The 13481-nt window shown below is 47.5% G+C and overlaps 1 protein-coding gene across 1 annotated transcript; it reads left to right on the top strand.

Moving 5' to 3' along the window:
• The first annotated feature begins 5772 nt into the window (after positions 1–5772).
• LOC124035677 (tubulin beta-3 chain) lies at positions 5773–11462 on the top strand. Its single transcript, XM_046349258.1, has 4 exons — positions 5773–5982; positions 9296–9404; positions 9643–9753; positions 10030–11462. Exons 1-4 carry the CDS (start codon positions 5926–5928, stop codon positions 11100–11102), a joined length of 1350 nt encoding a protein of 449 aa, XP_046205214.1. The 5' UTR covers positions 5773–5925; the 3' UTR covers positions 11103–11462.
• Positions 11463–13481: the final 2019 nt, after the last annotated feature.

Genomic DNA, 13481 nt, shown 5'->3' with positions numbered 1-13481 from the left:
TAAAGAGGAGATGATTCGGGTTTTTGACCGTTCAGTTTTTGGTAGGGAGGCTTCTAGGGCCCTGGCTTCCTTATGCCAAGGTGAACGGTCCATAACGGATTATTCTATTGAGTTTCGCACTCTTGCTGCCTCTAGTGAGTGGAACGAGCCGGCGCTGCTCGCTCGTTTTCTGGAGGGACTCCACGCAGTGGTTAAGGATGAGATTCTCTCCCGGGAGGTTCCTTCAGATGTGGACTCTTTGATTGCTCTCGCCATCCGCATAGAACGACGGGTAGATCTTCGTCACCGGGCTCGTGGAAGAGAGCTCGCATCAACGGTGTTTCCCTGCTCCGCATCGCAACCATCTCCCTCCTCTGGCTCAGAGTCTGAGCCCATGCAGCTGGGAGGGATTCGCATCTCGACTAAGGAGAGGGAACGGAGGATCACCAACCGCCTGTGCCTCTATTGCGGAGTTGCTGGACATTTTGTTAATTCATGTCCAGTAAAAGCCAGAGCTCATCTGTAAGCGGAGGGCTACAGGTGAGCGCAACTACTCAAGTCTCTCCATCAAAATCCTGTACTACTTTGTCGGTCCATCTACGCTGGACCGGTTCGGGTGCTACATGTAGTGCCTTGATAGACTCTGGGGCTGAGGGTTGTTTCATGGACGAAGCATGGGTTCGGAAACATGACATTCCTTTCAGAGAGTTAGAGAAGCCTACGCCCATGTTCGCCTTAGATGGTAGTCATCTTCCCAGTATCAGATTTGAGACACTACCTTTAACCCTCACAGTATCTGGTAACCACAGTGAGACTATTTCTTTTTTGATTTTTCGTTCACCGTTTACACCGGTTGTTTTGGGTCATCCCTGGCTAGTATGTCATAATCCTTCTATTAATTGGTCTAGTAATTCTATCCTATCCTGGAACGTTTCTTGTCATGTGAAGTGTTTAATGTCTGCCATCCCTCCCGTTTCTTCTGTCCCTACTTCTCAGGAGGAACCTGGCGATTTGACAGGAGTGCCGGAGGAATATCATGATCTGCGCACGGTCTTCAGTCGGTCCCGAGCCAACTCCCTTCCTCCTCACCGGTCGTATGATTGTAGTATTGATCTCCTTCCGGGGACCACTCCTCCTCGGGGTAGACTATACTCTCTGTCGGCTCCCGAACGTAAGGCTCTCGAGGATTATTTGTCTGTGTCTCTTGACGCCGGTACCATAGTGCCTTCTTCCTCTCCGGCCGGGGCGGTGTTCTTTTTGTTAAGAAGAAGGACGGTACTCTGCGCCCTGCGTGGATTATCGAGGGCTGAATGACATAACGGTTAAGAATCGTTATCCGCTTCCCCTTATGTCATCAGCCTTCGAGATTCTGCAGGGAGCCAGGTGCTTTACTAAGTTGGACCTTCGTAACGCTTACCATCTCGTGCGCATCAGAGAGGGGGACGAGTGGAAAACGGCGTTTAACACTCCGTTAGGGCATTTTGAGTACCGGGTTCTGCCGTTTGGTCTCGCCAATGCGCCAGCTGTTTTTCAGGCATTAGTTAATGATGTTCTGAGAGACATGCTGAACATCTTTGTTTTTGTCTATCTTGACGATATCCTGATTTTTTCTCCGTCACTCGAGATTCATGTTCAGCACGTTCGACGTGTTCTACAGCGCCTTTTAGAGAATTGTCTCTACGTAAAGTCTGAGAAGTGCTCTTTTCATGTCTCCTCCGTTACTTTTCTCGGTTCCGTTATTTCCGCTGAAGGCATTCAGATGGATTCCGCTAAGGTCCAAGCTGTCAGTGATTGGCCCGTTCCAAGGTCACGTGTCGAGTTGCAGCGCTTTTTAGGTTTCGCTAATTTCTATCGGCGTTTCATTCGTAATTTCGGTCAAGTTGCTGCCCCTCTCACAGCTCTTACTTCTGTCAAGACGTGTTTTAAGTGGTCCGGTTCCGCCCAGGGAGCTTTTGATCTTCTAAAAGAACGTTTTACGTCCGCTCCTATCCTCGTTACTCCTGACGTCACTAGACAATTCATTGTCGAGGTTGACGCTTCAGAGGTAGGCGTGGGAGCCATTCTATCCCAGCGCTTCCAGTCTGACGATAAGGTTCATCCTTGCGCTTATTTTTCTCATCGCCTGTCGCCATCTGAGCGCAACTATGATGTGGGTAACCGTGAACTGCTCGCCATCCGCTTAGCCCTAGGCGAATGGCGACAGTGGTTGGAGGGGGCGACCGTTCCTTTTGTCGTTTGGACAGACCATAAGAACCTTGAGTACATCCGTTCTGCCAAACGACTTAATGCCCGTCAAGCTCGTTGGGCGTTGTTTTTCGCTCGTTTCGAGTTTGTGATTTCTTACCGTCCGGGTAGCAAGAACACCAAGCCTGATGCCTTATCCCGTCTGTTTAGTTCTTCTGTGGCTTCTACTGATCCCGAGGGGATTCTTCCTTATGGGCGTGTTGTCGGGTTAACAGTCTGGGGAATTGAAAGACAGGTTAAGCAAGCACTCACGCACACTGCGTCGCGCGCGCTTGTCCTAGTAACCTCCTTTTCGTTCCTGTTTCCACTCGTCTGGCTGTTCTTCAGTGGGCTCACTCTGCCAAGTTAGCTGGTCATCCCGGTGTTCGAGGCACTCTTGCGTCTATTCGCCAGCGCTTTTGGTGGCCGACTCAGGAGCGTGACACGCGCCGTTTCGTGGCTGCTTGTTCGGACTGCGCGCAGACTAAGTCGGGTAACTCTCCTCCTGCCGGTCGTCTCAGACCGCTCCCCATTCCTTCTCGACCATGGTCTCACATCGCCCTAGACTTCATTACCGGTCTGCCTTTGTCTGCGGGGAAGACTGTGATTCTTACGGTTGTCGATAGGTTTTCTAAGGCGGCACATTTCATTCCCCTCGCTAAACTTCCTTCCGCTAAGGAGACGGCACAAATCATTATCGAGAATGTATTCAGAATTCATGGCCTCCCGTTAGACGCCGTTTCAGACAGAGGCCCGCAATTCACGTCACAGTTTTGGAGGGAGTTCTGTCGTTTGATTGGTGCGTCCGTCAGTCTCTCTTCCGGGTTTCATCCCCAGTCTAACGGTCAAGCAGAGAGGGCCAATCAGACGATTGGTCGCATACTACGCAGCCTTTCTTTCAGAAACCCTGCGTCTTGGGCAGAACAGCTCCCCTGGGCAGAATACGCTCACAATTCGCTTCCTTCGTCTGCTACCGGGTTATCTCCGTTTCAGAGTAGTCTGGGTTACCAGCCTCCTCTGTTCTCATCCCAGCTTGCCGAGTCCAGCGTTCCCTCCGCTCAAGCGTTTGTCCAACGTTGTGAGCGCACCTGGAGGAGGGTGAGGTCTGCACTTTGCCGTTACAGGGCACAGACTGTGAGAGCCGCCAATAAACGCAGGATTAAGAGTCCAAGGTATTGTTGCGGCCAGAGAGTGTGGCTTTCCACTCGCAACCTTCCTCTTACGACAGCTTCTCGTAAGTTGACTCCGCGGTTCATTGGTCCGTTCCGTGTCTCCCAGGTCGTCAATCCTGTCGCTGTGCGACTGCTTCTTCCGCGACATCTTCGTCGCGTCCATCCTGTCTTCCATGTCTCCTGTGTCAAGCCCTTTCTTCGCACCCCCGTTCGTCTTCCCTCCCCCTCCCGTCCTTGTCGAGAGCGCATCTATTTACAAGGTACATAAGATCATGGACATGCGTTCTCGGGACGGGGTCACCAATACTTAGTGGATTGGGAGGGTTACGGTCCTGAGGAGAGGAGTTGGGTTCCGTCTCGGGACGTGCTGGACCGTTCACTCATTGATGATTTCCTCCGTTGCCGCCAGGATTCCTCCTCGAGTGCGCCAGGAGGCGCTCGGTGAGTGGGGGGTACTGTCATGTTTTGTCATTTATTATCTTGTCTTGTCCCTGTGCTTCCCATTCTATTCGTTTCCCTCTGCTGGTCTTATTAGGTTCTTTCCCTCTTTCTATCCCTCTCTCTCCCCCTCCCTCTCTCACTCTCTCGCTCTCTCTTCTCTCTATCGTTCCGTTCCTGCTCCCAGCTGTTCCTATTCCCCTAATCAATCATTTAGTCTTCCCACACCTGTTCCCGATCCTTTCCCCTGATTAGAGTCCCTATTTCTTCCTTTGTGTTCCGTTCCTGTCCTGTCGGTTCCTTGTCTAGAATTCACCGTGCTGTGTTTGTGTATCGCCCTGTCGTGTCGTGTTTTCCTCAGATGCTGCGTGGTGAGCAGGTGTCTGAGTCTGTCTGGTTCAAGTGCCTTCCCGAGGCAACCTGCTGTTCACCTGCTGTTCAAGATCGAGTCTCCAGTTTGTCCTCGTCATTTCGAGTGAAAGTTGTGTTTTTTGTTTGTATTTACTTTACTGGATTAAAGACTCTGTTTTCGCCAAGTCGCTTTTGGGTCCTCTTTCACCTGCATGACAATCTGTCCATGAGGAGCGCCACTGGAGTCTTCCTCAGAGCACTTAACCACAACTGCTACCTGACTCAGCAATCAATACATATCTCAGCGGGCAGAGACTGCAGAGAGTTGAGGCATAGATAAAACATCCTTGGACCAGACTATTCACTGTATATTGATTGCAGTGTTCATGCTAATAAGGGCCACAGCAAGGTTGTGGTCATCAGTGTTCATGCTAATAAGGGCCACAGCAAGGTTGTGGTCATCAGTGTTCAACGTGCTCTACTCTTCTTCCTCCCTGAATCTGCTGATACTGAATCATGTTTCTGAGATTACAAATATGGGACTCGCTTTGGGCAAAAATATTTTGCTGTCAGAAATGGTTCATCTCTGTCATTAAAATATGTAGGTGTGAGTGATCTCCTAGTCTATAGAAAAAATGCACCATGCCACAAGACTATGTGCACACAGAAAAATAATCAGTAACACTGTTCAGTGTTTAAGATCATTTTCTCTCCTCTCTCATCACCCTGACATCTAACTAAGCTGTGTTGTTGCTTTCACGTGACTCTGGGATTTTTCAAATGTTGGTGGTTGTGGTCATAGTGTTGGTGGTGGTGTGGTGTTTCTAACCAGCATCCCTTTGACAGCCACGACTAGCCAAAATCTATTACTGACCCTTACCACCTGTTAAGGATCCACCCCTTTTTTCAATTTTCACCTAAAATTACATACCCAAATCTAACTGCCTGTAGCTCAGGACATGAAGCAAGGATATGCATATTCTTGATACAATTTGAAAAGTTAACACTTTGAAGTTTGTGGAAATGTGAAATTAATGTAGGAGAATATAACACATTAGATCTGGTAAAAGATAATACAAAGAAAAAAACAACCATATTTTTTGGTACCATCTTTGAAATGCAAGTGAAAGGCCTTAATGTCTTATTCCAGCCCAGGCGCTAATTTAGATTTTGGACACTAGATGGCAGCAGTGTATGTGCAAAGTGTTGGACTGATCCAATGGACCATTGCATTTCTGTTCAAATGTGCAATTGGTTTATTAACACCTTTTCAAGTTCATAACTGTGCACTCTCCTCAAACAATAGCATGGTATTATTTCACTGTAATAGCTACTGTAAATTGGACAGTGCAGTTAGATTAACAAGAATTGAAGCGTTCTGCCAATAGTAGATATGTCTATGTCCTGGGAAATGTTCTTGTTACTTGCAACTTTAAGAGGTTTTTACCTTTACCAAATTTTAACCAGTTCGAAAATGAAATATCGGTCTGCAAGTCAGCTACGTCCCGTTAGTTTTCCTCTGACTCGCACTGGGATGCACTGCCGCAGGTGTCTGCCATTGGTCAGCGACGGTCTCTCTCCAGAACATAAATTACGTCAGCAATTGGTGGAAGGAACAGAGTACCCGTTTCGCCACACAGCAGACCTGCGCAAGATAAAACCTCCATTCAGCACATAACACTCCCTTTGCTTCCGTGTGCGACTGGGACCAGCGCCCTCTCCAACATCCGCAAGAAGACGTACATAACACACAGAGGACAGGATGAGGGAAATTGTTCACCTTCAAGCCGGCCAGTGTGGCAACCAGATCGGAGCCAAGGTATAAACAAAGTAGATTATTTTAAATATTTTTACGCAAGTGCTATTGTGCCATTTTAAGCCTTGTTGTGTAATTTTTTAATGTAATGCATACGTATGGTTTTTTGTTACAACGAAGTTGTGGGGCGGCAGGTTTACTCGGTAACGTTAGGTTAGTTGAATAGTTTAGAATCCCCGCCTGTGTCGCAGATTGCGAAAGAGATGAGTAGATGGAACTAAACTCTGAGACGGAAAAGGAGAGGCGCATTTCACACTCCTTTTTTTCTGGTTCATACACGGTCAATAGAGTAAACCGGGAGAGCCCACACCTTAACCAGACCGGAACTGTGACCATTTGTTTTAATGGTTAACGGACAGAGATCCACCATATTTTGTAAACTGCGAGTGTATCATGCACAGAAAGGCGTGGTGAGACACTGTTGAAAACCACCACACCCTCGGGTGGACTGCGGGGGGGTGGGGTGGGGGGGCAGACAGACAAAGGCTCGGACTGTTGGAGCTAGTCCAGCTGCGCAAACACTCCACTTAGGGCCCGAACACAATTTACAGGCCAATGTCACAATGACAAGTATAGCTCTCTTTCTCAAAGCAGCTTCCAGTAGATGTAGTAGTTGATAGCCTATATAGATAGACATGTGACCTATTTGACTGGATCAGTACATCAACGTTGTATTAATGGAGGATCAAATGATGATACCTGGACATAGGTTACCACTGCAAATAGCCTACAATCGCACTGACTAGTGGTTTGGGTTGCTCTCCGTTTTGATGGTTTATTAGACAGTGAGTCTTCAGGAAGGATATTGCCTAAATGCTGAAAGCTTTTCTGTCTAAAGCTGTAATGCAGATTTTACAGTGTGTGACTGTGACCGTCTTTTTTTGTTGCCAATAGTAGACCGCTTTTTATTTCGTTGCTGCTCTGTTTTGGATGGCTTCGCCTGCACTTCCATTACCTGATTGGCTGGCTGCATGTGACCATCTAAAACTAAACCGGTCTACAGGTCTTCTCCCCTTTTGTTGTGTTTTGACCATCTGGGGACATTAGTTCACTATGATCTGTGTGTCTACTGGAGCTGGAGACGATTTATCATGGATTTGTTCAACATGGTGGATCATAAATGGAAATCATTTCAGAGTGAAAGACATGAGGGGGGGAGGTAATTATTACTGTCTCCTCAGCCTGACGGGACATTTATTATTCATAACATTTAAGGCAGCCTTTTCTGAGCCTCAGGAGGCTCTGTAGGGATTTCGGACAGCTATGTAAACCTCATCATCGTAATCAGCCTCATCACCATAATCATCATTACCCAGAACCAAATCTACAACTACAGCATCAGCTGAAACATACTTGTTTGACCACAGCTGAACAAGTGAACGTGTCATGTGTCCATTTTTCTTCACTCCCCTCTGGAGTATTTCACTAGTGACTCGGCTGTTTTGCTGATTCTGGACTTTTTGTCATCTGATATACTGCAATGGTGAGCTCATTTTGATGCTCAACTATGATATGGCAGTCTGTCTACTAGCACCACACATCTGCCATTGCTAATGCAGTACATGATGAATTCCGATGACAACGGAAGAATTCTACACTTTTGCCAGTGTAGCGATCGTAACTGAGAATGAGAGAGCAGAAATTCCCTACAGACTCTTTAGTCATCAAACTCTGTATTTCTCTATCGCAGTCTAGCGGTTTCCCTTTAATCTCTGTCTCTCCATTTCATATTTATTTTCTGTTTCTTTGTTTGTCCCCTAGAAGAGATGTTGCCAGATTGAGTTACAGAGCCATAATTATGGAACAAGAGGAACTCCTAATTACTGATTTAGATGGCAGGGGACGTCTGTTTGGGACAGGATAGATAATTAGAGAACTAAGGAGTATCTTCTGCAGAGGAGAGAAAGGGAGGGAGGGAGGGAAGGGAGGGAGTACAGCACTTGGAGAGAGGAAGGGGGACACCATTGTCAGAGCTCAGACATAAGATGGTCTTCATACTGGGTGTGGTGCCCTTGGTAACAGCAGTCGGGATCGAGGAAAGGTTGTTTTTGTCAACACACTGACACCATATGGGATTAATCTATAAATCATTGCTTATCATCTATAAGTCTTTGCTAGGTAAAGCCCCGCCTTATCTCAGCTCACTGGTCACCATCGCAGCACCCACCCATAGCACGCGCCCCAGCAGGTATATTTCACTGGTCACCCCCACAAGTATATTCCTCCTTTGACCGCCTTTCCTTCCAGTTCTCTGCTGCCAATGACTGGAACGAATTGCAAAAATCACTGGTTGATGACTCATATCTCCCTCACTAACTTTAAACATCAGCTGTCAGAGCAGCTCACAGATGATTGCACCTGTACATAGCCTATCTGTAAATATCCCATCCAACTACCTCATCCCCATATTGTTGTTTTTTTTGCTCCTTTGCACCCCAGTATCTCGACTTGAGCATTCATCTTCTGCACAAATATGGGATTAACACAATGATACCAATATGGGATCACTATGGGGCTTTTGAGTGACTATTGTTATTGTGTACAGTATCTTTTTGGTGTTTTTGTCTGCTTTTAGTGAATGCCCAGATGGTGTTTTTTGCTAATTAAAGGAGAACCGCACTTTGCACATAAGGACCTTCTATTGCATAGTAATGAGAAACTGTTAAATGGACACTATCTAATCTGTGACTTGATATGGCCACTTGGCATCCTCCTTCCAACTACGTGTCCTGTGTTTGCCCTTGATAGTGCTGTCTGTGTGGGTCTGCGGTGGTCTGTCTGTGTTCTATTTTAGACTTTAATAGGGCTCTGTCTCTCTCTCTGTCTGATACACACACTGGCCTATACACTCAGTGACCGTATACATATTTGAAGTGATCAAGGGGACTTCATTAGGCAGTGCCCTCTTTTGTCTCTTTACCTAGCAACACACTTTGTGTGTGTGTGTTGAGGCAGAGAGAGCCTCTCCAGATGGGAGTCTGTCCCCTCTGAGAGGGCCTCTACCTCAGTATGAGTCTAGCGGCCCAAGGGCCTGGGGGAGGGTGGAGACAGCTGGACTAACTGTTGGCTTAAATGGGGTCATGGATCAATGAAGCAGAACCCAGGACGGATGACAGACAAAGCCTAGACGCCCACTATCCCAACTTACATTGGCCCCCACTCCTCTAACAGTTTTTACTAGAGCTCCCCACTAATTTCACCTCCAAGTACCCAAGTGATAGTTCAATATGATCCTGACTATAAATCTGAAGTTTCCATACATTTTGCTTGTATAGAACTATGTGTTACTGGTAATGTTTGTCTTTGTGTTGTGCAGTTCTGGGAGGTGATCAGTGATGAACATGGCATCAGCCCTACAGGGAACTATGAGGGCGACTCCCCACTGCAGCTGGAGAGGATCAGTGTCTACTACAATGAGGCCTCATGTGAGTCTGATACTGGAACTAAATACACATCTACACAAGCCCAGAAACAACACAACACTAAAAGCCCTGTTGCTCAAATACTTGTGATGACCTGTTTCAGTTGAACACTCTCTCACTCTTTGGGGTTTATCTAGCCTTGAGAATATCCACTTTAATCCTATTGTACTGAACTTGACTGTGATATACAGTAGTATTTATTAGGGCGTTGCAGGTAACCTCATCTGCTGTCTCTCCCCAGCCTCTAAGTACGTCCCCAGGGCCATCCTAGTAGACCTGGAGCCAGGAACTATGGACAGTGTTCGCTCTGGGACCTACGGACAACTCTTCAGACCAGACAATTTCATCTTCGGTCAGTATCTGTCCAACGTGGGTTAAATATGGCTGCAGTGCTTAGTGATTGCATTAGAAGAGTATATTGGCAATAACAGTCAATCTGCCATTTACAGTCTCTTCTGCCATTAACAACATAAATAGTCTAATATTTCCTTTAAAGACATTTGCTTTTATTTACTTACAGTAAATGCTCCCAAATATCATTAAAATGATGTAAATGTGTAGCTCCCTGTACAAATGCAGCGTTGATCATTGCTGAAGCTCTATCTTGAAGTGTGTTGTTGCCCTATAGGTCAGAGTGGAGCTGGTAACAACTGGGCCAAGGGCCACTACACAGAGGGAGCAGAGCTGGTGGACTCAGTACTGGACGTAGTCAGGAAGGAATGTGAGAACTGTGACTGTCTTCAGGGCTTCCAGCTCACCCACTCCCTCGGAGGGGGCACAGGCTCTGGCATGGGGACCCTGCTCATCAGCAAGATCCGGGAAGAGTACCCTGACCGCATCATGAACACCTTCAGCGTGGTGCCCTCCCCTAAAGTATCAGACACAGTGGTGGAGCCCTACAATGCCACCCTGTCCATCCATCAGCTGCTGGAGAACACAGACGAAACCTACTGCATTGACAATGAGGCGCTTTATGACATCTGCTTCCGCACGCTCAAGCTCCCCACGCCCACCTATGGAGACCTCAACCACCTGGTGTCGGCCACCATGAGCGGTGTTACTACCTCCTTCCGCTTCCCCGGCCAGCTCAATGCTGACCTCCGCAAACTGGCTGTCAACATGGTGCCCTTCCCCCGTCTGCACTTCTTCATGCCTGGCTTCGCCCCCCTCACGGCGCGTGGCAGTGCGTGCTACAATGCACTGTCTGTACCCGAGCTCACCCAGCAGTTGTTTGACGCCAAGAACATGATGGCCGCTTGCGACCCGCGTCACGGACGCTACCTGACCGTGGCCATGGTGTTCCGAGGTCAGATGTCCATGAAGGAGGTGGACGAACAGATGTTGGCCATCCAGAGTAAGAACAGCAGCTACTTCGTCGAATGGATCCCCAACAACGTCAAAGTGGCCGTGTGTAACATCCCGCCCCGCGGTCTCAAGATGTCCGCCACCTTCATCGGGAACAACACGGCCATCCAAGAGCTGTTCAAGCGCATCTCCGAGCAGTTCACCGCCATGTTTCGCCGCAAGGCGTTCCTGCACTGGTACACCGGAGAGGGCATGGACGAGATGGAGTTCACCGAGGCAGAGAGCAACATGAACGACCTGGTGTCAGAGTACCAGCAGTACCAGGACGCTACCACCGAGGAGGAGGGAGAGATGTATGAAGACGATGAGGAAGAGTCCGAGAGCCAGGCCCGGTGAACACCTTGGAAGAAGAGCCAAGCTTGTGTAAACCCAGCTGACAAGAGCTTTGTCTATGTGTAGCAGGGTTATTATCTGCCTCATGTACACTGTACTGTATAACCCTCCCTCCTATACCCCTCCCTGCTCTCACTGTCTTTGCTAACTGTTAGCCCCACTTCCCTTAGCCCTCTGACCAACTCATGGCCTCCTGTTGATTAAAACCTCCAGACCACTAAGTTAAATGGGTGAAATAAAGTGTCTCTTAAACGGATGACGATTAGCCCTTAATTTCTTATAATAAACATGTTCAAGCCTGCTTTGTAATGAGCTTTTTCTGACTTGTTTGGGGATATTAAACAAGAATAATATTATACACCATCTTGTTTTGCTACACTGTGTTCTGTGTTTCTGAGGTTGTTTTTATTGGAAACAGGAACAGTGTATTACAGTACAATGACTAGGGGTCTTTCTTCTAGAAAAATAGGATAAAGCAGAGCCTTGTTGAACTTGGACTCCACTGCATGACTGTCCCATGTGGAGGTGACCTAGATGCTGGATAAAAATACTGGATCTCAGGCCCCTGGAGGTTGAGGCACACCTTGGGCAGCATAGGTTGAGTCTGGATAGAACATGTTGTGAGGAGCTAGGATGGATGATCTACAACATGTGTCAAACTGATTCTACAGAGGGGTTGCGTGTCTGACTTTTTGCTCCTCCCTTGGACTTAAGGTCACTGACTAGTAAGGAACTCTCCTCACCTGGTTGTCTAGGTCTTAATTGAAAGGAAAAAACAGCAGACACTAGGGCTAGGCCCTAATGGAGTTTGACACCACTGATCTACAAGATGGAAGGCCTTCAGCAGGCTAATTACATCCTTATCTGCATGGTCTAAAATAGCTAGGCGGTCCTGGAGTGTGCAGGCCCTTCCTGTTTTGCATTTAACTGACCTGGAAGACCAGGGGAGTTGAATTTAGGCAATCACTGAACTGATCAATTAGTTTAGTTGGTCAGGTGTGGTGCCTTGTTGGATCAAAACCCGGTTGCTTACCCCTGTTCTAAAAGGGGGCGGGAACTCTAGTGCATACGGTTAGAGCCAAATGATTTGCAGGACAAAGAGGAACAGGTGAAATGTGGAGAGTGCTGCAAATTTGACACATTCAAAAATGAATCAACAATCTCGAGAGAACACCTGCACTTCTTGAAGAAACAGGAAGAGCAGTGACTAGCTCGCTGGTTAGAGAGAGATGGAGGCTGTTTGTGCTTTCTCTTCTACAATGTATGGGGACAGTCGGCTGGGTGGATCACATGCTGGCGATGCCTCAACCACTTAGAGCCTGTGGCAAGGGGCCCTGAACAGAGCAGCTCTTTATACGGTGTCACAGAACACACAGACCCTGTCATAGCCTCTCTACTCTCAAAGATGCATCCCCACATAACACAGGAGGCCTGCCACCTCCAGCTTCCTCATGCAGTAAATAAACTCAGCAAAAAAAGAAACGTCCTCTCACTGTCAACTGCGTTTATTTTCAGAAAACTGTAAATATTTGTATGAACATCAGATTCAACAACTGCGACACAAACTGAACAAGTTCCGCAGACATGGGGCTGCAGGTAGCCTAGTGGTTAGAGTGTTGGACTAGTAATCGAAAGGTTGCAAGAACAATATCCTGAGCTGACAAGGTAAAAATCTGTAGTTCTGCCCCTGAACCAGGCAAGTTAACCCACTGTTCCTAGGCCATTGTTGAAAATAAGAGTATGTTCTTAATTGACTTGCCTAGTTAGATAAAAGTAAAATAACATTTTTTTTAAAAAGGTAACTAACAGAAATGGAACAATGTGTCCCTGAACAAAGGGGGGGGGGTAAAAAGTAAAAGTATCTGGTGTGTCCACCAGATGCATTAAGTACTGCAATGCATCTCCTCATGAACTGCACCAGATTTGCCCGTTCTTGCTGTGAGATGTTACCCCACTCTTCCACCAAAGCACCTGCAAGTTCCTGGACATTTCTGGGTGGAATGGCCCTCACCCTCCGATCCTACAGGTCTCAAACGTGCTCAATGGGATTGAGATCCAGGCTCTTCGCTGGTCATGGCAGAACACTGACATTTGTGTCTCGTGAAAATCACACACAGAATGAGCAATATGGCTGGTGGCATTGTCATGCTGGATGGTCATGTCAGGATGAGCCTGCAGGAAGTGACGGACCCTCCACCTCCAAATCGATCTCGCTCCAGAGTAGAGGGCTCGGTGTAACGCTCATTCCTTCAACGATGAACACGAATCCGACCATCAACCCTGGTGAGATAAAACCGCGACTCGTCAGTGAAGAGCACTTTTTGACTGTCCTGTCTGGTCCAGCGATGGTGGGTTTGTGCCCATAGGCGATGTTGTTGCAGG

Source organism: Oncorhynchus gorbuscha, linkage group LG05 (assembly GCF_021184085.1).
Source record: "Oncorhynchus gorbuscha isolate QuinsamMale2020 ecotype Even-year linkage group LG05, OgorEven_v1.0, whole genome shotgun sequence".
Lineage (NCBI taxonomy): Eukaryota > Metazoa > Chordata > Actinopteri > Salmoniformes > Salmonidae > Oncorhynchus > Oncorhynchus gorbuscha.
The sequence above is the reverse complement of the archived record's forward strand: the minus strand, read 5'-3'. Positions and strand labels throughout refer to the sequence as shown.

What these genes read in the sequence shown, in the direction of transcription:
- LOC124035677 (XM_046349258.1), top strand. Translation starts at nt 5,926, where the DNA reads ATGAGGGAAATTGTTCACCTTCAAGCCGGCCAGTGTGGCAACCAGATC. An exon ending in GCAACCAGATCGGAGCCAAG is followed by an intron (nt 5,983 to 9,295) that starts GTATAAACAAAG and finishes TGTGTTGTGCAG; the next exon opens with TTCTGGGAGGTGATCAGTGA. An exon ending in ACCAGACAATTTCATCTTCG is followed by an intron (nt 9,754 to 10,029) that starts GTCAGTATCTGT and finishes GTTGCCCTATAG; the next exon opens with GTCAGAGTGGAGCTGGTAAC.